The 23060-nt window shown below is 39.0% G+C and overlaps 1 protein-coding gene across 1 annotated transcript in view; it reads left to right on the top strand.

Moving 5' to 3' along the window:
• The window catches only part of ARHGAP39 (Rho GTPase activating protein 39), a 2618385-nt gene that overhangs the window by 2073220 nt on the left and 522105 nt on the right, over positions 1 to 23060 (top strand). Inside the window, exon 6 of the mRNA XM_044067324.1 lies at positions 21817 to 21890. Within this exon, the coding sequence (XP_043923259.1) occupies positions 21817 to 21890 (74 nt within the window). The remainder of the gene's footprint in view (positions 1 to 21816; positions 21891 to 23060) is intronic.

Genomic DNA, 23060 nt, shown 5'->3' with positions numbered 1-23060 from the left:
CTGAAAGCTTTTATGCAAAGCATTAGTAAACCATAGCAGCATAGTGCATGGTATGTTAGGCTCATGGTTGCACACTAGGCATTTGGACAACACACTATTACAAGTGAAGCCAATCAGCTATATCAAAATATTGCCTCTAGCTTCAAAAGAGAGTAGCATAAGATAGACTAGGGAAAATTTGATGTTGTCTTTCCCAATATGTATATTTATCTTGAAGGTGGCAAGGGTGCTACTCTGCTTGAGATGTAGTTGATGTTTGTTCTGGAGGTGGGGGTTACATTGAGGTACTACTTTGTCATACCCAGTGCATTTAATTTACTTAGTGATGATGGTGTTTAGGTCCATTTATCTGGGTATTTGAGGAACACATGCTCTGTAAAGGAATGGGAGGTCAAAGGAAGGTGTGATCTTTCATGACTTGAAAGGCTATGTACAAATCATCACAGAAGATTATTTATTTCATTCTAAATATTATGGTGTTGGCGGTTGGTATAATGGTTAGGGTGTTTACCTTACAAACACAAGGTACAGGGTTTGATTCTCACCTTTGGAGGGGAAATTGGCTAGACTTAAAACAGTCCACAAGAGTAGCTAGCCTGGTACTTACCTATGAATCTATAACAAATTATAGATATTTAAATAAAAAATGTGGTGCCCAAGCTGGCAGTAGAAATCTGAAAGATATAAACTATAGTATTACCAAACTAAGACTATACTGTTTATTACAAATTAAAATTTACTATATGGTATAAACGTTATCTGTTCAAGAAGGTTTTAATGATTAGAGAGAGAAAAATAATGTATATGCTGATCTAAGCTGGCCTTAAAGGGTTGGTACCCTGTTAATACTATGGATTTATGAAATCAGAATCTTCTGGCATTTTAAAGATGGGACAATTTTGTTTGCCCAGGTCATAAAGATCATTAAAATGAAATCCTTGTACTTTACAGAGCTTTTCTTATTAAACTTGGAAATGCATAGGAAGCACTACGTTTTCCTTACTATTATGTCCTTTTGTGTCAGGTACCAACATAAGTTATGTTTCTAACAACAATCCACATTTATGACACTTTTACTTGGGGTGTAGGAATCAGTTATCACTTCTTACCCCATATGCTAACGGGGGGGGGGGGTCAGATCTCTTTTAAGAATCAAGGTCACCCCTATTACATTGGTTCAAATACTGACACTTCATTATACACCATCATTACATGAAATGAAGTGCCATGTTGCTTCATGTATCCATTTTAGAGCTGAGAGGCTTTTTGCATCAGTTGGTGAGTGCAAGGTAGATAAATTAATCCCAGATAATTTGGCATGCCAGTGTATAGCAGGTCACATAGACACACACACACACACACACACACACACACACACACACACACACACACACACACACACACACACACGGTGCAGAGACGTACCTGGAATTTGAAAGATCACAGGTTTGGATACCACATGTCTTTGGGAAGTGAAATGACAACAGGATCAACTATCAAACAGCACAAAGTCTGAAGGAGGCCATGCAGACTCCATAGAGGTCACCCCAGACAGGAAATGAACTAAAAGCCAAGCAGTGTGACATAGTAATGTTAACTGCTACGTCATGTTAACCTGATGTTTTACTAAGTCTTAGAAGAGAAAATGTTCATACAAGAGGTTGTAATAGTAGCTTAGGGTTTTGCAGCATAAAATTCATATTGAATTATGAAATGAATTTTCTGCCGTGCCTTTACTACATCAGACCTTATCTAGCCATACATATATTTGTATCTGTTATTCTAATGGGCAAGATTTGTATATCTCCATTGCAGTCACATTTAACAAGAACATCCGGTTTACTGCTAACACAGTTTTTATTCCTTCTACCTACAGATGTCCCGAATGTGTGCATGTATCCAGAGTGACAGTGTGCATACTGCAGTAATTCTCTTGCTTTTGTTTATATATCATTAATGGTGCTTCAAAGATCAGAGTGCATTCGTCACAGTGTCTGCAGAAATATACATACATTTCTTCACCTATTGCTAACTCACTGGGGTCGCATGTATATGCTCATTGTTATTCTCCTGACTCATTTCTGTGTCTGTGGAAATTATATTTGTATTCTGGACTCTGGTTAGTAAATCTTGTGTGTCTGGCATTTTACTGCTTGGTAATTCTTTACCATAAATGGGCTGTGCCCATTGGAACAGCCATGTCAGCAATTATAACTAAGTGAATAAATGTATGAACTTCAGATGTTATATCTTTGCGTAGCACATATCAAGGCCTTAGCTTGATCTATTTGTCTTTGTAGTTTAAAATTTCACACGTGTGTGTGTGTGTGTGTGTGTGTGTGTGTGTGTATATGTATATATATATATATATATATATATATATATATATATATATATATACATATATATATATATATATATATATATATATATATATATATATATATATATATATATATATATATATATATATATATATATATATATATAGAGAGAGAGAGAGATATACAGTGCAATGAAAAAGTATTTGCCCCCTTTCTGATTTCTTTTTTTTTTGCATGTTTGTTATACTTAAATGATTCAGATCATCAAACAAATTTAAATATTAGACAAAAAAAAAAAACTATCCAAACCTTACATGGTCCTGTGTGAAAAGTAATTGCCCCCCTTGTTAAATCATGAAGTAACTGTGGTTAATCACATTTTTGGGAAAGTGGAGTTCAATTTCACTAGCCACACCCAGGCCTGATTACTGCCAGACCTGTTGAATCAAGAGATCACTTAAACAGAACCTGTCAGACAAAGTGAAGTAATCCAAAAGATCCCAAAAAGGAAGACATCATGCCGCAATCTTAAGAAATTCTGGAACAGATGAGAAACAAAGTAATTGACATTTATCAGTCTGTAAAAAGTTACTAAGTCACTTCTAAAACTTTGGGATGCCAGGGAATCACAGTAAGATCCATTATCCACAAATGGAGAAAACAGGGAACAGTGGTGAACCTTCCCAGGAGTGGCCGCCCTACAAAAATTACCCTAAGAACGCAGCAATGACTCATCCAAGAGGTCACAAAAGAACCCAGAACAACTTTTAAAGTACTGCAGGCCTCACTTGCCTCAGTTAAGGTCATTGTTCATGACTCAACCATAAGAAAGAGACTGGGCAAAAATGGCATGCATGGCAGAGTTCCAAAGCGAAAGCCACTGCTGATGAAAAAGAACATAAAGGCTCATCTCACTTTTGCAAAAAAACATCTTGATGATCCCCAAGACTTTTGGGAAAATATTCTGTAGACTGAGAAAACAAAAGTTGAACTTTTTGAGAGGTGTGCGTCCCGTGGTGTAAAATTAACACAGCATTTCAGAAAAAGAACATCATGCCAACAGTCAAACGTGGTGGTAGTGTGATGGTCTGGGGCTGCTTTGCTGCTTCTGGATCTGGACGACTTGCTGTGATTGATGGAACCATGAATTATGCTTGCTACCAAAACATCCTGAAGGAGAATGTCGGGCCATTAGTTCGTGACCTCAAGCTGAAGCACACTTGAGTTCTGCAGCAGTACAGTGATCCAAAACACACCAGCAAGTCTACCTCTGAATGGTTTAGAAAAACAAAATGATGGTTATGGATTGGCCTAGTCAAAGTCTGGACTCAAGTCTAAGTGAGATGCTGTGGCATGACCTTAAAAAGATGGTTCATGCTCGGAAACCTTCCAATATGGCTGAATAGTGGGCCAAAATTCCTCAACAGCAATGTGAAAGACTCACTGCCAGTTATCACAAATGCTTAATTGCAGTTGTTGCTGCTAAGGGTGGCACAACCAGTTATTAGGTTTAGGGGCAAGTACTTTTTCACATAGGGCCATGTAGGTTTGGCTAGTTTTTTTTTTTCCTTAATAAATAAAATCATCACTTAAAAACTGCATTTTGTGTTTACTTGGGTTATCTTTGTCTAATATTTACATTTGCTTGATGATCTGAAGCATTTAAGTGTGACAAACATGCAAGAGAATAAGAAATCAGGAAGGGGGCAACTACGTTTTCATTGCAGTGTGTGTGTGTGTGTGTGTGTGTGTGTGTGTGTGTGTGTGTGTGTGTGTGTATGTATATATATATATATATATATATATATATATATATATATATATATATATATTTGCATATACTTGAATGCGCAAATGAGAAATCAGCAAAATATTGAACTAAAAAGCTTGAAGAAGGAAATGGAGGCAGAAGATGAACTGGAACAATACTGCTGTTCTGCTGCATTGAGGTGTCGTTGGGATCAAGGTATTGCTCCTGTCTAACCTGTGGTGCAGTCTCGAAGTTAGTATATTTATAATTACCACAGGGTGTAGGGGGAGCAGGGGGGCTTACCTCCCTGCAAAATGCAAGAGTTTGTGTGTTTATATTTTTGAATGTCGTATCTCTGTTCTTTTCATCATTTCCGTGTTCAAGCCTTTGCTGATCTATTATCTGTATGCTTTATGTACGTATATCTATATCTGTCTGTCTAAATATATATATATATATATATATATATATATATATATATATATACACACACATACACAAACATACACACACACACACACACACACACATATGGGTCTACTTCTAAATTTCTTAGATTCAAAACTTCGAATTTCTTATGGTCTACACCATAAGATCGAAGTTTTTAAACTTTGAACTGTTTAAATGGAGATTGCTGTATAGCACTGTAGTGCTGTAGTGTGATCTCAGAGTTGGTATATTTAATTAGCAGCACTGAGTGTTGGATCAGACTACTGCTCCCTCATGACTCTGAACTGAATAATGTGAGAATGAATGGATGAATTAATGGATGGATAAATGCATGAATAAGCATACAATCCACTAAATGTCTCTCTTCATACATTCACATGATTCTTGTTACAGAGCACCTCAAGTTTCCTCAGAGTTAGCGTGCCAGCCCAATGTATCCTACAGCTCCACAAAGTTACATCAGGAGAAACTTAGCATATGCTAATAGAAGTGTTGCTGGTCAGTGTCATGGCTGTGTAGCACTATTTGTTGCTGGTCAGTGTCATGGCTCCGTGGCACTATGTGTTGGTGGTCAGTTGCCATGGCTACGTGGCACTGTGTGTTGCTGGTCAGTGTCATGGCTGTGTGGCACTATGTGTTGCTGGTCAGTGTCATGGCTCTGTGGCACTATGTGTTGCTGGTCAGTGTCATGGCTCTGTGGCACTATGTGTTGCTGGTCAGTTTCATGGCTGTGTGGCACTGTGTGTTGCTGGTCAATGTCATGGCTGTGTGGCACTATGTTTTGCTGGTCAGTGTCATGGCTGTGTGGCACTATGTGTTGCTGGTCAGTGTCATGGCTCTGTGGCACTATGTTTTGCTGGTCAGTGTCATGGCTGTGTGGCACTGTGTTGCTGGTCAGTGTCATGGCTCTGTGGCACTATGTTGCTGGTCAGTTTCATGGCTGTGTGGCACTGTGTGTTGCTGGTCAGTGTCATGGCTGTCTGGCACTATGTTTTGCTGGTCAGTGTCATGACTGTGTGGCACTGTGTTGCTGGTCAGTGTCATGGCTCTGTGGCACTGTGTGTTGCTGGTCAGTTTCATGGCTGTGTGGCACTGTGTGTTGCTGGTCAGTGTCATGGCTGTGTGGCACTATGTTTTGCTGGTCAGTGTCATGGCTGTGTGGCACTATGTGTTGCTGGTCAGTGTCATGGCTGTGTGGCACTATGTGTTGCTGGTCAGTGTCATGGCTCTGTGGCACTGTGTGTTGCTGGTCAGTTTCATGGCTGTGTGGCACTGTGTGTTGCTGGTCAGTGTCATGGCTGTGTGGCACTATGTTTTGCTGGTCAGTGTCATGGCTGTGTGGCACTATGTGTTGCTGGTCAGTGTCATGGCTGTGTGGCACTATGTGTTGCTGGTCAGTTTCATGGCTGTGTGGCACTATGTGTTGCTGGTCAGTGTCATGGCTGTGTGGCACTATGTGTTGCTGGTCAGTTTCATGGCTGTGTGGCACTGTGTGTTGCTGGTCGATGTCATGGCTGTGTGGCACTATGTGTTGCTGGTCAGTGTCATGGCTCTGTGGCACTATGTGTTGCTGGTCACTGCCTTGGCTGCGTGGCACTATGTGTTGCTGGTCAGTTTCATGGCTGTGTGGCACTATGTGTTGCTGGTCAGTGTCATGGCTGTGTGGCACTATGTGTTGCTGGTCAGTTTCATGGCTGTGTGGCACTGTGTGTTGCTGGTCAGTGTCATGGCTGTGTGGCACTGTGTGTTGCTGGTCAGTGTCATGGCTGTGTGGCACTATGTGTTGCTGGTCACTGTCTTGGCTGCGTGGCACTATGTGTTGCTGGTCACTGTCTTGGCTGTGTGGCACTATGTGTTGCTGGTCACTGTCTTGGCTGCGTGACACTATGTGTTGCTGGTCACTGTCTTGGCTGCATGGCACTATGTGCTGCTGGTCAGTGTCATGGCTCTGTGGCACTATGTGTTGCTGGTCAGTTTCATGGCTGTGTGGCACTATGTGTTGCTGGTCAGTGTCATGGCTGTGTGGCACTATGTGTTGCTGATCAGTTTCATGGCTGTGTGGCACTGTGTGTTGCTGGTCAGTGTCATGGCTGTGTGGCACTATGTGTTGCTAGTCACTGTCTTGGCTGCGTGGCACTATGTGTTGCTGGTCAGTGTCATGGCTGTGTGGCACTATGTGTTGCTAGTCACTGTCTTGGCTGCATGGCACTATGTGTTGCTGGTCAGTGTCATGGCTGCGTGGCACTATGTGTAATGATAAACTAGATGCTGCTTTTAAAAGGAAGAGAAATGGCAGCAGACACAGTGTAGTCCATGCAGAAGGCTTAATAAACAAAAGTAGTAGTTAAAATAGTTAATGATCTGTCAAGAGAGTCAAAATGTTAAGTGAAAGTATTACTTGGTCTATTATAAGTTGGTCACTTTAGTTTCTAAGCCTATTATGTCCACTTTGTTGAGAGTATCAGTTTAAGTTCACATAGCTGCAGGTCATAAAGCTGAATCCTTACTAAAACACCTTAGGCAGTGAAGATACAGTAAATAAATGCAGACACCATATATGTTCCAACTAAGGCTGATTTGTAACATATTTTATGACATGGATGACAGGTGTGGAGGTACTGATATATTTAACAAGGGTTACAAATCCTAATCAACGCAAAGCAGGACAAATACCATTTATTTTTCTAATTTATGTACATCTTTAATTAAATGGTGATTTACTAGTTTCTTGGATTGCTTAGGAAGGAGAGAGCAGTAGAGTGAGAGCAAAATTAGTCACTTTAAACTGAAAGGAAGAAGAAGGGATACTGGTATTGTCATGTACTTCCATAATAGTAAACAGCAATCTTGAGGGAGAACATAAGAAACATGTATTGAAATATAAAACACTTGTAATCGAAAACATGGCAGGTAGTTCCAGTGTTAAAAACCCTTCTTTATTCAACCGCAGATGTATAAGCGCTTTCACAGATAACTTCTGCTTCTACAGATACAAATGCGTGCTTCACAGATAACTTTTTAAAGTTTTTTACACTTGACGTCTGTGGCTGAATAAGGAAGAGTTTTTTTACACTGGAACTTCCTGCCATTTTTTGGACTACAAGTATTTTACATTTAATTGCAGTTTTCCTGGTGGACTGAAGCCTCTAGTAAGGAAGGTGTGGATTTTTTACTTGATGCATTGAACTATATCTAGCATTCTGTCCTCAATAACTGAATAGCTTAGCGCAGCTGGCCTATGATTTATTTTCATTATTTCTGTTTGTCTTCATAGCAGTCATTGTTAACAGTGGGAGGCATACATGCTGAATTTTGCATACACCTGCTGTCTGGTTACTGGAGATAAGCACTGTAAACCTACAGTTTGCTGAGCCTTACTACAGCGATGTTCAGACTATCATAACAGGAACGCTGTTGTTTGTGTCAAGTTAAGGAAACATCATTGCTGACTTGTTCATGCACTGAGTGCTACAGTACACTCAGAGAAGATGGATGAGCTGTGTTTCTTGTTTCTTTTTAACCCTTTCCCGTTACTCCAGTTTATGTGATTTGAAGGTTAGCATATACAGAAATTATGGGTGTGGGGGTTTGCCCAACATTAGAGGGGTCTAGGCCCTCTGAGTTTGTGTGTTTTGTTCTGTTTTTGGTTTTAGAATCTGTGGGAGCAATGTTCTGTTTGTCACTCTGGTTGGCAGGCAGTCTTTCCTTTATTTGCATGTTCACGTTGCTTTCAGAACTCATGGCGAAGTACATTAAGGTGAAAAATAGTGCTACTGCTATTGAGTGTGCAGCACATTTTCATTGTAATTTATAGGATCAGATCTTTCACCAAAGTTATTTTACAGGTTTTTCTAATTTCTTGTCATTTATATGCCCTTGAAGTATAACTTTGCACTCTTGTCCTTATTGTTTTGTACTTTATGGTCTCAGAATTGCCCACATTAATCTTTTTAGTTAAAATATTCTAAAAAAAAACTTTATTTTTTTGGGAGAAGGGATTAAGGCATGCATCTTTAATGTGTCACTCATGTTCCTCAGTAACAAAAAAATTCTCAGACAGACTGCGCCGCTAAACTGAGCTGAACTTGTGTGCGTGTGTGTGTGTTCGTGTGGGTACGTGTGATTTTGTGTGTGCGTGCGTGTTTGTGTGTATGTATATTCATTTCATATACACAAGGTGCGTTTAATGTGAGAGAATACTATAATGTAAATTTCTCTTTCATTCAGACTAAGAATAAATTCTTTTTTACTTAGTTTATTTTTCCTGAGCTGTAGTACCTAATTTTGTACAGATGGCTATCTGTCTTTATCACCATTTTCACTGTATTTTTACACTCTTTCTGCTTGCAAAAGTTTGTTGTAATTACAAGCAGACCAGACCTATAATTCTGAATCTGAGTTCATAATGAAGCAATTTAATCCGCCATTTTAAATGTGAATAGCAATCAGGGAAGTCTTTGAGATGTTGCAAAATACAGAATATGGTGATGATGCCTACTTGACATATATGTTAATTACAATTTCTGAATATTGTAAAATAGCAAACCAGGTATTTGCAATGTATGTATTAGTTTATTAATGAATAGAATTAAAAGAAAACATTGAACTATACAGTTTGCCTTTTTACACTATATGTTGTCCTAATATGCCTTCCTTTCATTATGTTTATCCCATATGTTATTAAGTGCCCACTGTAGCTTACTAAATGAAGTATACTAAAACAAAATCACAGAATTCTTCTCTCTAAATCATTTGGCAAGCAGAAAGTATATCAGAATTATGGGAGGGGTAAATGTAGGTTCAGCATCCTGTACTATGCAGCTACTTTATATTGAGTTGCTGAGGTGCTTTCTATGTTCAGGATATTCAGAATAGCAGAAATGAAGGATTTTTTTTATCAGATCTTACTTTGATGGCTTTTGCTGTATTTGTCTATGTCTCTGATTAACTGTTGTAAAAATCAACTAGTTTTTCATTTACTAAGCATTTCCTTATTTTCTGTGCACAAGTCTGTATTATTATTCTAGCAGTAGAGCCAGAGGGTAATGCTGCAAGCTGTGTTTTCTGTGGTACAGGGTTTGATTCTTTCAGCCCTCATTTGCCTGTATGTCCAGTGGGTCTACTTGGTTAACAAATGGGTATTATTATTCCTTGAAGTGGTTATTAATTTATTTTTCTGTGTGACATTTTGAAGCAGTAAACATCTTTTTATGGATTATTCTTCGTACCATTATGACCAGAGTGATTTGCATCCCAGGGTGATGCCAGAGTAGGTAACATTGCTAGGAGTGGGTAAATGTGAATCGGCCATGGACCAGACAAGTATGTTTTACATTTTTTAAAGTAACTCCATTGTATGGCAGCACATACATCACACTGAACTGAAATAAGACAGCTAAGATAGCTCTGTGTTGTGCTTCATTGTGTCAACAAATATAGAGTTTTCTGGTTATTTCGTTCTGTGCCACCGATACTTTGGCTCATAAACAACTACTGGAAAACAGATTTGCCTTGTACTTTTCTTTAATATGACGTTTAAGGTACTATGAAAGGAAAATGTGATATATTAACTTCCCAAGGTCATGTGGTACAGACTCATAATTTTATCATATTTTATTAACTTACTATTTGCCTTGTAATTCAGTTTACCTAACTTCTAAGCTCAACAGATATTTTTTTTTTTATAGTTTGCAACTGTGTGATACCACAATAAAAAAATTCTACTTAGCCAGTCAAGTCATAACATTACATGGATCCTTTTGTATATTTAAAAACTATATATGGAGGGATACCCACAAGCAACCTGTGACAATTGTTTTCAGAATTAAGACTTGTAGAATTTTACCAGTCTGCTATTAATCTGTTTGTGTTTTATTTTATTCGGTTGCTATAGTCTGCAAAACAGAACACTTAAGAGAAGCAGTTAAGTTGGCTTTACAGAAACCAACATTACCTGTCTGTCTAACTGATACCCAGGCATATTTCAACATTTCACTTAGATGTGAGCCTGTCTTGCTATACTGTATAGACAGTTTCTGGACAGCTAAAATGATTTATTTTAGTTTCTTTTCTATCTTGGGAGTTAAGTGAACCTTTCTCCCTAGTTAACATTTTGCCATTAGGTTTTTGAGTGACTAAATGAAATTAGCATTGCTGTCATAGGTGCCACCTCTGAACCCTTCTCAGAAGATTAGGAGACACAGATATCTTCAGTTTATCACTCTCTACTCCTTTCCTGAAGTACTTGTCTTTATCACAGACTAGTATCATCTGGGATGAAGCAAACATTTCTTACCTGATTTTTCTGCATCGCTGCTTATAAAGAAAGAGAGGAGCAGGAGAAAGAAAAACAGACTTTTTCAAGAGAGCCGATACTGGTGGCTCTTCTTATGCCAGACACATGCAATTAAACTATACAGAACAAAAACAGTCGGAGGTGCTTAGACCACACAAATGTGCACAGACTGCTAGGATGCAGCAAGGAAGAGCTCAGCAACTAAATATTTTTTATAGCTGTCTAAGAATTAGACACTGGTGGGTCTTTGGTTAAAAATGTACAGTTTTGGAAAATCCACCTGAAAGTGAAAATAAATGGGCTAAAACAGTATAGATGAGGGCAACACACACTATCATGGCTAAAGATAGGTATACATTGTTATATATTATAGAGGCAATAAGTATACTTTGAGTGAAGTGCTAAAATACATATAGGAAATGAAATGGATTTGTGTGTGTCATTCATATTTGTTAACAGCAGAGATATGAGTAAAATAATTGCAATGGCTGAAACCAAATGCGTATGGAATAGTTTTAAACCGAGAGGGTGCAAGTCAACAGGAACTTGCAGTTAAACTAGGTAAACTGTAGGGCCTTCCTCTGCTGCCATTTTTAATGGTTTGCTTTTCATTTGCTTTGGATTTCAAGATAAGCTGTTGGCATTTACCAAAGGTCCAGCCATAAGACATGTTATTCATTGTGATAGTAATATATGTAGAGGTTGTGTAATGGGTACATTGTACTGTTACCTGCTTACATTATAGCACTAAGGTACCAGTGTTAAAAAGGACATAAACATGAGCTGTAAATGACAAGTACATTATTAAAGTAAAATTGTACTGTTACCTGCTTACATTATAGCACTAAGGTACCAGTGTTAAAAAGGACATAAACATGAGCTGTAAATGACAAGTACATTATTAAAGTAAAAAGATGCATGTTGTCTAGTGAAAGATAAAAAGAACACAAATAACTCCTGTGATAATGTGAGGTATTGCCAACTATGTCAGCAGAAGTAGGACAGTGAATGTGTAACGTATGCCAGCATAGCTAGCTGGAGTTTTGTAAAGAATTATATGTCATTTGTATATCAAATTGATTTGAACTGATGCTTGCGTTGAAAATGTATTTGTAAAGCTGCTTGTGTTTTAAAAATGTACCAACAGTGGGCCCTACTGGACAGAAGAGAAATACACTTGTATGTCAAACTGTATTGTAACTGTTGAAATAAATATATTGTAACAGAGGATACTGGAAGAGAAGAGGTTAATTTCAGGCCATCTAACTTTGAAAAATAGTCTGAAGTTACATTACCTGGTTTAGGCCATAAAGATTGTATCTTACAGTTCTGATTACAACCAGAGAGAAAATGTCTGTGAAAACCAGGACTAGAAATCCTTCTGTATTTTCCTTATGGGTGAACTAATTCCTACCCTGGAAGGGTGGAAGTTTTGAAATGGTTTTACAGCTTCCAGATGCTATAACACATCTTAGCAAAGCTCTGTGTGTGTGTGTGTTGGGTAATACATATGTAAAAGAAACGATCACAGTACGGCAAAAGCACAAACCAGCGTATATATAAACTATTTATTTGAAGCGCTTTTCGTGTGCTCAATAAACACACTTTTCAGAAACCATAATGATACTAAGTATTCATATATATATAGTCACATCAATTAACAATTCAAATAATATATATATGAATACTTAGTATTATTATGGTTTCTGAAGAAGTGTGTTTATTGAGCACATGAAAAGCGCTTCAAATAAATAGTTTATATATACGCTGGTTTGTGCTTTTGCCGTACTGTGACCGTTTCTTTTTCATTTTTAGTTGTTTATTATTGTTTTGGTTCTTAGTGGGTAATACATATGTGCTAGATTCTAGTTCAGTTTCTAGTAAAGTGTGAGAACCAGAGTCAGATGACCAAATATATGTGATGTCACTTTGTAATTCACTGCTGAAATGATGCTTTTAATACTAGATGAGACAGAAGTCTCAGAGTAGTCTGTTTTTAAAACCTGACAATGAAGGAAGACCGCTCACTCATTTCATATTGACTTGCTTTAGTAAGTAACCAGGGAATAGTAATTGTGTAGATCAGTCAGGGAAATGTAGTGAGATTAGTTAAGTACTGTTTTTCTGTATCCATGTGAACCCTATCCATCTGTGATATTTTTAATATTTAGGTTCATAGGTTGGTAGTAGGCTATCGGCACTAAGGCCTAAGCAAGCCTAGCCATAACAATTCCCTGGAAATTTTTTCCCACAATATTTACTTCTCTGGGCCCCTGTCTAGCAGGGCGACTGACATGATCCCCGGGGTGAATTTCCTATCTCCCATCCAATCATCAAGGTTACTTTTAAAAAGGGACAATGAAGTGCTCTGCTTGACATGTACGGGCAGTCTATTCCAGAGTATGGGGAGTTTCTGGGTCAGGAACCTATCCCTCCAGCATGTTTTGTTCATTGTGATGATAATGTTTAGATCCCTGGAGCGTGTTGCTCTGAGGGATTGGGATTTCTTTAAGTGGAGCATGTCCAACAGCTCAGGGTTTGACATGGCCTTGTATGTTAAGCAGAGATTGCCTCTGAGTAGACGATATGCCACAGAGTATAGCTGGAGTTTTTTAAGACGGTCAGCATATGGCATCTGCTTTAGGCCTGTGATTCTTTTAGTGAGGTATTTCTGTGATCTTTCCAGCTGTTGCAGATGTCTTGTGAGGTACATACCAATTGGGGCATTATACTCTATAATGGGTCTAATGAGGGATGAGTACAGTGGGACAATAACCTCCTTTTTTCTGGATGAAAAGCCCTTAGTGAGGAGGTGTGCCATGTAGAAGGATTTCCTAACTGTTGTGGTGATGTGGTTATAGAAAGTGAGACCACTGTCCACTTGTGTCCCTAAGTCTCTCATCACACTTTCGATGTTTAGTGTCCTGCCACCTATGTGGTAGTTCATGGGTGCATGTTTTTTTTCCAAAGGGGATGACTATACATTTCTTGGCATTAAGCTTGAGCCCATGGCTCTGGCACCAGGCATATGTTTCTGTAAGGCCCTTTTGTAGAATATCCACATCATTTGGGGATTCAATAATGGCTCCCAGTTTGCAGTCATCTGCAAACTTTGTTAGCCAGAGTCCCTTAGTGTTGGCCTGTACTTCATAGAAGTAGATGCCAAACAAGAGAGGCCCCAGGACTGAACCCTGAGGTACTCCACTTGTCACTTGACTGGAGCTGGATTTGGAGTCAGCCACTTTTACAGTCTGGGTTCTGTCAGTAAGCCAGTTGGCAACCCATCGAGTGACATAGGATTTATGCCCAGCTTAGTAAGTTTATCTATGATTCCAGAGTGGGGGATGGTGTCGAAGGCCTTGGCGAGGTCCAGATAGGCTGTGTGGACCTCCTTACCCTCGTCCACAGCTCTGGAGACCGATTCAAAGAAGTCAATCAGATTCAGGAGACAACATCGGCCCTTCACAAACCCAAACTGGGTGGGGTCCAGTGTCTGGAGGTTGCCAATATCTTTGTTTATAAGTTCCATGATAATGCGTTCCATGCCCTTGCAGATCAGGCTTGTCAGACTGATGGGATGGTAGTTCCCAGGATCCAAGGTGGATCCTCCCTTGTGGATCGGGATAAATGTAGCTGTGCGCCACTCAGTGAGCATGAAGCCTGAGGTGAGGCTATGATTAAACATGACACTTAGGTGGGGTGTCAGTTCATTTTGTAGTTCATGTAGTACACAGCCTGGGATGTCATCTGGTCCCATGGATGCTGTATTCTTAGCTTTGGAGAGTGCTGTTTCTACTTGTGTGGCTGTGATTATTGGAATTTGGCAATCATTTGGTATTGAGATGGGCCCTTTAGGTGGTGAGAGGGGAGTGAAGTTGGCACTCAATCGATCTGCCAGGATATTGGCAGTATCCTTGAGATCAGTATATTTAATGCCATTCTGTTGTAGCTCAGAGCAGATCTAAGCATTGCCATTTAGATTCTTGATATAACTATAGAATGCCTTGTGGTTGTCTTTGGAATCTTTGGCAATTTTATTTTCATAACTAGCTTTTGAGGATTTTATGAGGAATCTCAGCTTCTTACTGAGGCTGGAGAGGGAGTTTTTTGCATCCTGGGATTTTCCTCTTTTCTGCAACAGTTTCTTCCATCTGTTGTATAGTTTGTTTATAGCAGGGGACTGCTAGATTGGCTTTCTTTTTTTGGAGAAGAGCATATTGGTTCTATTTGGGATGGCACGATTCATGCACGAGTGGATGAGCTCATACAGTGCCTTAGTGTAGGATTCTACAGTCGAACGTCCAGATCCCGTCTGCGTGGATGTTGTGAAGTTTGCCACTTCTGACTTCAGTAGCATGAAGTTGGCTTTGGAGAAGTTTTTTAAGGAGGTTTCCTTACTGGGGGGGGGGGTGGGATGTGGATGTCAAGGGTGATTTGTTTATGGTCAGACCTGACTAATGAGGGGGTGACCACTGGTGTGGAGTATCTGTCTCCCATGTTGGTAATGACCAGGTCTAGGATATTGGAGTCCCTGGTGGGACAATGGATTAGTTGATCCAGGGGGGTTGGAATTTATGAATTCCAAGAACTGTTGGGAAAAGGAGTTGGTACCCAAGTAGTTTTCCCAATTAATGGCAGGGTAGTTGAAATCACCTAGTATTAGGGTGTTTGGTTGTATCTTAATATTTTTCTGTATGTTTAAGAAGGTGTAGTGAGAATCTTGGGATATGGTGGGGGAGTCTGTAGCAAGCTACAATTTGGATTGCAGTCTTACCTAGTGTTAGTTGCACATGGAGAATTTCGGATGCATTGTGTTAGGCAACTAGCCTGGAGGTCTGAATATCCTTGGTGAATATGGACATTCCTCCACCTTTAGTGTTTCGGTCTTGGTTTTGTGGCTGAAAAGTGTGGTAAGAATTGTAGCCTGGTATTACAGGGGTACTCTCTGGAGCCTTGAACCATGTCTCAGTCATTGCACAGATATCGATGTTCTCCATTTTTAGGAGTGCCTCGAGAAAGTGCATTTTGAGGTTTAGACTTCTAGCATTGAGTAGCATTACCTTCAGATTTTGCATGCTTGTATCTGTTATGGTGGTGGTTTTATCCTTTGAACCTTGCCTAAAAAAGGCACTATAGGGGTGGCAAGAGCTTTAGCCAGTAACCTGAATCCCACGGGTGACAGGTGCCAGACCATCTCTGGCAAAGCATCGTGGTTCGTCAATCATGGCTTCCCAGGCAGACAAATACTGGATCCCCTTTGAATGACACCAGAAGCTTAGCCAATTGTTGAAGTCAATCATTTTGTCCTTATACTGTGGTATCATTCTGGGCGAAGACAGGATGCTACTCAGGGCTAAGGTCATACCTGCCTTGGTCACATGATCCAAGAGCTCTTCCATGTCCTGGCACCTGACAGGCAGCTGACTGTAATTTTCTCCTTGTTCAGCCTGGTGAGTGGGACATCAGTGTGCCTGACTATAGAGTCACCTATGACTAAAGTGTTGGGTACATTGTCTTGCCTTAGGGGCTGTTGTTGGGTGGCACACTGGTGTTGTGAGCTATGTGTCACTTTGGCTGTGACTGGTGTTTGTTTGCATTTCGGCTTCGGAGGTCCTTGTTGCTTGGGCAGGTTAATCTTAAGGGCCTCCGCATATGTCCTTTGATTGAAACTCTGGTGTTTATTGTAAACAGATATATAGTATTTTCATGTTCTTTTATTATTTATTATTAAATACATTTAAACTTTTTTATTGTGGCTGTTTTTTTAGATAATATTTTAACCTTTGAGAGTACTTATATTTATTTGGTGACACTGTGGACACTTCAGAAAACCTTGCTGCATTTGTCAAACAGTACCATTTATTAGTATTAATTTTACTCTGTATAATTGGGTACCCTTGAAAGAGCCTTATAATAGCTGGCTGGTAGCAATTTAACTACCTTATAGTCTGGGCAAAGGTATCAGAGCAAGTAAATCTGTGCCAGCCTTTTCCAGGTGTATGTGTGTGAAAATCAAATTTCAAAGAGTGTGCGTGTCAGCTACTTGGAGCAGAGACAAACAGTACTGGTTTCACAGAGAGGGTGGTGCAGGACTTGGCTTGCAACACTCGGCTGAGGAATCACGAAACACAAACTGGATGAAACAAAAACAACACGAGCTGGTCTTTCCAATAGATCAAACTTTACTTAAAGCGTTTTTCATTTGCACTAAAGCAAACTTCTTCAGAAGTGAATACAATTACATCTGAATCAATTTAAACACAGATACGGTGACGCAATTAACACCCCACCCATGCAGCAACAATGTAGCTTAAAGCTGTAAACACTTTAAAAGGTTTGCTATAACATTGAAAACTAAAGTAGCAATCAATAACACATTTATACCCCAATATGTCACAAATGTCAACAAGTTAAATAAAAAAAATATATATATATATATATATATATATATATATATATATATATATATATATATATATATATATATATATATATATATAAAAATATATCTATATATATTAATATATACATTATTATAAATATTATAAATTTATACGACTAATGTTTAAATGTGCCACGGTAAGAAATTATCTAATACATTATTACAAAGTTAAAAAGTTACTTTAACTATAAATACTTTAAAATAGCAGATATGCAAGCACCGACATTTGCAGAAAGATCTTTGACAAAAAATTAATATGAGCTATCGACTCAAATGTTTGCTTTTCAAAACATTGTTCTATTAGTTGTGTTTTGAAAAGCAAAAATTTGAGTTGATAGCTCATATTAATTTTTTGTCAAAGATCTTTCTGTAAATTTCAAAATGAAGTAAAACTAGAGATCATCCTTGGTATAGTTTATCAATATTTATTAATTACTAATGTTTATAGTAAATGTCTGTGCTTGCATATCTGCTAGATTAAAGTATTTATAGTTAAAGTAACTTTTTAACTTTGTAATAATGTATTAGATAATTTCTTACCGTGGCACATTTAAACATTAGTCGTATACATTTATAATATTTATAATAATGTATATATTAATATATATATATATATATATATATATATTTTTTTTTTTTTATTTAACTTGTTGACCTTTGTGACATATTGGGGTTTAAATGTGTTATTGATTGCTACTTTAGTTTTCAGCGTTGTAGCAAACCTTTTAAAGTGTTTACAGCTTTAAGCTACATTGTTGCTGCATGGGTGGGGTATTAATTACATCACAGTATCTGTGTTTAAATTGATTCAGATGTAATTGTATTCACTTCTGAAGAAGTTTGCTTTAGTGCAAACGAAAAGCGCTTTAAGTAAAGTTTGATCTATCGGAAAGACCTGCTCGCGTTGTTTTTGTTTTATCACACTCGGCTGCGGACTCAACTCTACAGCTGTGTTAGTGAGGAGTCTTACTGGGGGCCTGGAGAGAGAGAGGGAAACCCAGGCCCCAGACTGACTGTGTTCCCTGTGTGCTCGTAAGGGAAATTATGCTTGGTACAGAGAACTGCATTTGGAAATATTGTGCCTATCTATTTTTATTCCAAGTGAATGTCCCTCATCAGTGCCAGTGACTAGGATTGAGGCTCTTTGATTACTGGCCTAGAGCAGGGACGTCACAACTCCATCATCCAGCTTTCAGTTCACATATCAAAGTTTTTTCTTCTCTTTTTATTTGTTGCCAAGTTTAGACCTTTTAGTTCTATGGCCTATCTTCATGGTAGTACAAGTTGTTATTTTCACGGATTTGGGTAATTTTGGCCATGGCACTGAGCGACTACAACTGTCCCTTTTGAAATATAAATTGTTCTGTTAGAACAATTTTAAACTGTTTTAGCTAATCCAATATTCAATATTAGATCATGCAAATGTTTTACTTAGATACAATTTTGCTGTTTGAAGAGTTAGACCAACATCAGTGGCAACAGTTACTTGTTCAAAGAACACTAAAGTTTAGGAAACAGGATCTGCCTTCGGGAATCCATGCTGATCTTGATCTAGTTGCAATAAATCTCCCATTCCTTTCAGTAGCAGTCCCATGCTCACCCTTTCCATTGCTTTGCAAAGTAATAATGTTAATCTGTTGTGATAGCAATTATCTGGGTCAGATATAATGATCTGATGAATTTGCAAGTTGCCACATTTAGCATCTTATAGTAATCTTTTAGAAAATATAGCAACAGGTGTGACAATTTTGCTTTGATTTAATACAGTAAAGCTCCTGGAATATTACCAAGTCCCATAGAGCTAGTGTTTTTTATTTTACTGAAGGCTTTTTATGCAGCTTCTTTGTTGATAAGCAGAATCTTATCCTCAAGTTAGAATGCATTTTCTATCCCTTCTTACCTTGTTCAAAACAGTTGCTAAAGATTTTTAAAAAAGTGTATTTGTTTGTTATTTACTTAGAGCCTGAAACAATGTCATTACTAATTATCAATATTTCACTTTTCTGATTGTTTCCCTTCAGTTTTCTAAAACATTTAAGAAAAGCTTTATTGTTGCTGTTAAATATTGTAATTAGATTTGTTTCATACTTTGACTTATTGAATGCTGCACTCATTTGTATTAGTAATCTAGTTAAAAATGTTCATATTAGTTAAATAAATATGTTCTTGTGTTCATAGGTCTTTACTAGGCCAATGACCACTGAGGGCTTTTTAAGCCAAGCCATGCATCCCAAATATCTGATAAGTTCTTGTACCCCTGATAAGTGTAAACTGGAGCTTGGGAGATGAAACATTTACAAGCAGGGGTATGGAAGATAAACCATTTACAGGCTGCCTGTGTCCATTAGAGACATAGGTGCCAAGCCAGGGATGAACTTCCTGTTCCTCTTTCAATTGTCTAAGTTAAACTTGAATTGGGTTAGGAAGGAACTCTGTTTCACATGGATGGGGAGCCTGTTCCTGACAAGAGGTAATCTCTGGATTACATATCTGTCTCACCAGCAGGTCCTATTTATATCACAGGCGAGGCTTAAATCTTTAAAACAGGTGACTGGTGCTTTTTGTTTTGCAGATTAGCAGGAGGTCTATCAGAGTGGGGTCTGGTAATGCCTTGTATGCCAGGCATAGCTCTCTCCACAGCATCTAGGAGACAGAATACAGGGATAGGGCCTTGAGGTGGTCTGCAAAGGACATGTTATTTATGCCCTGTAGTTTTTTAGTGAGGAATCTCTGTGGATGTTCCAGTTGTTGGATATGCCTAGTTAGGTACACCACCAAAGATAATTGTATACTCAGTGATAGGTGTGATGAATGTTGAATACCGTGGAACAACGAATTCTCTGGACCTAGATGCCATAACTTTGTTTATAAGTTGCACAACCTAGAATGATTTCCTCACTATTGTAGGCACATGATGGTCAAAAGCTAGATTACTATGTGTGTCTCCCCAGGTCCCTGACTTTTTTGGTCAACTCTTATGGGTGTGTTGTCAATATGATAGTTACCAGGGATGGATAATTTCCTGAAGAATAGTATTATGCATTTCTTGGCATTTAGTTTAAGTCCATGGCTCTGACACCAGTTATTTGTCTGTGTCAGCCATCTTTGGAGAACATTTTTATCAGTGGGGAATTCAAGAACAGCTCCTAATTTGCAATCATCTGCAAATTTATTCAGCCAGAGGCCATTGGCATTGGCCTTGAATTCAGACAAGTAAGTACCAACAAGGAGCGGTCCCAGGACCAATCCCTGAGGGATTCTGCTTGTGACTGGCCTCTTTGTAGAGGTGGAGTCCCCAATTCTAACTTCTTGGGTCCTGTACATGAGCTAGCTGTCTGTCCACTGGGTGACATAAGGGCTTGTACCTAACCTCTTCAGTTTGTCAACAAATCCAAACTGGGATATTGAATCAAATACCTTGGCCAGGTCAAGGCAGGCAGTGTGAACAATTTTGCCATTATTCATTGTTATGGTGAGCTTCTCAAAATAGTCCTCCAGGTTGAGTAGGCATTACCTACCCTTTACAAAAATATATTGGGTTGGGTCCAATATCTGGAGGTTTCCTATGTCATTATTGAAATTCTTTCCATAACTTTACATATAAGACTAGTGATACTTATGGGTCTGTAGTTTCCACAGTCTGGCCCACCTTGTGCAGAGGGAAGACTGTTGCTGTTCCCACTTCATGAGGAGAGAAACCTATTTGGAGGCTATCGTTAAAGAGCAAATCCAGAGGGCCTGATAGGCCATTTTTCATGCTATTTAAAAAGCATCCTGGGATATTTTCGGGGCCCACTGATGCAGTGTTCTTGGTCATAGAGAAAGCATTAACGATCTGTTCCCTACTGATAGCAGGGGGAGTTATGTTTCATGGTGTTTCCTGATGGGAGATTGAGGGGGAGAGAGGGGTAAAGTTGGAGCTGAATTTGTCAGCCAGTATCATTTGCTGTATCTTCTGGTTTAGTATAGGTGTCTGTCAATAAATAAGAAATGTATTATAAAAATATGCCATATCAGCAACAGTTTAACACTATGAACATGGAGAAAGTTTGATTGAATTATGGGTTTGATTCCCATGCTATGGCCCTGACTTTTGCTCACAGGCAATTTCAGAAAAGAGGCCTTTGTGAATGATGGGGTTTGTCCATTTGGAGTTATAAAGCATCCCCATTGCTAATTAATGGTTGAATACTGTGGGTAGTTACTAAAAGATTATCTTTCTTCTTAAATTTACAAGTTTATGTGACAGGATGAGGTGTTTTGCAATCTTTGGGACTGCAGAGTGGACTTTATGCTCTTGTCAGACTGAAAGAAACCATGTGAAGTGATTGCAGCTTTTAATACGGAATTTGCTGTAATAATATGTCATATGTTTGCATGTAATTAGCTGTGGTATTTAAATGTCAGTTGCTTCCTTTTTTATACATTGCAGGCTGTCTGAACTGTGGCTAGGGCAGTACTATTTTATAATACAAATTATCTCATTAAAGTTACTTTTGACAAAACAAGTTTATCACATGGTTCTTGATTTGACATTTTTTATGTTTCCTTGCAGGTGTGGCTATCAGCTCTTTTGCCAAGTATTGTCACAATAAGCTACAGAAAGCTGCACTTATGGGAGCGAAAAAGGTAGGGCTCTCTTTGATACTATAACAGTTAAAAGTCAGTGGATGTTTGACACATTTTGAACTTCGATAGCCCATCAGATAGCATTGTTACCTCACAGCAGGAGGTTCTTTGGTTTGATTCTTGGCTGGGTTGCCTTCTGTGTGGAGTCTGCGTGCCCTCCCTGTGTTTGCGTTGGTTTCCTCTTACATTCCAAAGATGCAAGAGGTGGATTGGACCATAGGTGTGAGAGTGCATGTGAGTGTGGTGTGGAAGAACTGCTGCTGCAGGGTTAGCTACCCTCCGGTGTAAATCTGGGCTGTAGGTGAGTGTCACTGTTGAAGTGATACCCCAACCCCATCTGCAAAAATGGGAAAAAGTGTTTGTGGAAGGATGGATTTTTATGTAATATCTGTATGTCTCATTAAAATTAGATAAAAATGGTAAAACGCTTTCTAGCTGGAAATGCGTTTTTTTCTGTTTCGGTTCATTATCCATTTCCTTAGCTCTGTGGTGCACTTTGGCCAATCATATCTGCCCCATTCTGGAGATATGTAAGTGCCATTAGGGTCTTCAGCAAAAGAATATGGAGGGAGGTGAGAGATAAGAATATGGAGGGAGGTGAGAGATACTGCTTGACAGTCACCTACTGGAGACCACAAGTTTGCTCAGTAGAAGGAACTCAGTGATATTTTTCTTTTGTGATTTTTGCTCCCTCTGCTATCATTCCTATCACCAAGCAAGAGATGACCAAGAGGGGTCATCATTCGGCAGCCATCAGGGATAGCTCAAACCTTTTACAATTTTTTTCCCAGGCCCTAATTTATGCATACACCTGGTGAGACTGCAGGGACCACAGAGGCATCCTCTCATTTTTGGTGTGCCCCCAAACAGACCCTCCCCGTCCACCACAACTTAAGTGAGCAGTGGTATCTCTGATCCCCACCAGGAGACTGCACAGCCCCCATTCCCTCCAAGTGTGTGCAGATCCCTCGCTTCTTCTGAGAGAGATGAGCAGGCCATGCCCGTTCGCTGCTCCACTCAATGCCTGGCTTCTCCAATGCTAGGTCTAATAATCAAACCCTGGTCACCTGGGTCACAATCAGTTCTTCATCCATCTTCTCCATGGAGCCAGGCTTTAAAGACCCAGTAATTTAAAGAGTTGGGTGGTTCTCTATTCAAAAATATATGCAT

The sequence above is a fragment of the Protopterus annectens genome, chromosome 3.part1 (genome assembly GCF_019279795.1).
Source record: "Protopterus annectens isolate FY-2018-M chromosome 3.part1, PAN1.0, whole genome shotgun sequence".
Lineage (NCBI taxonomy): Eukaryota > Metazoa > Chordata > Ceratodontiformes > Protopteridae > Protopterus > Protopterus annectens.
The sequence above is the reverse complement of the archived record's forward strand: the minus strand, read 5'-3'. Positions and strand labels throughout refer to the sequence as shown.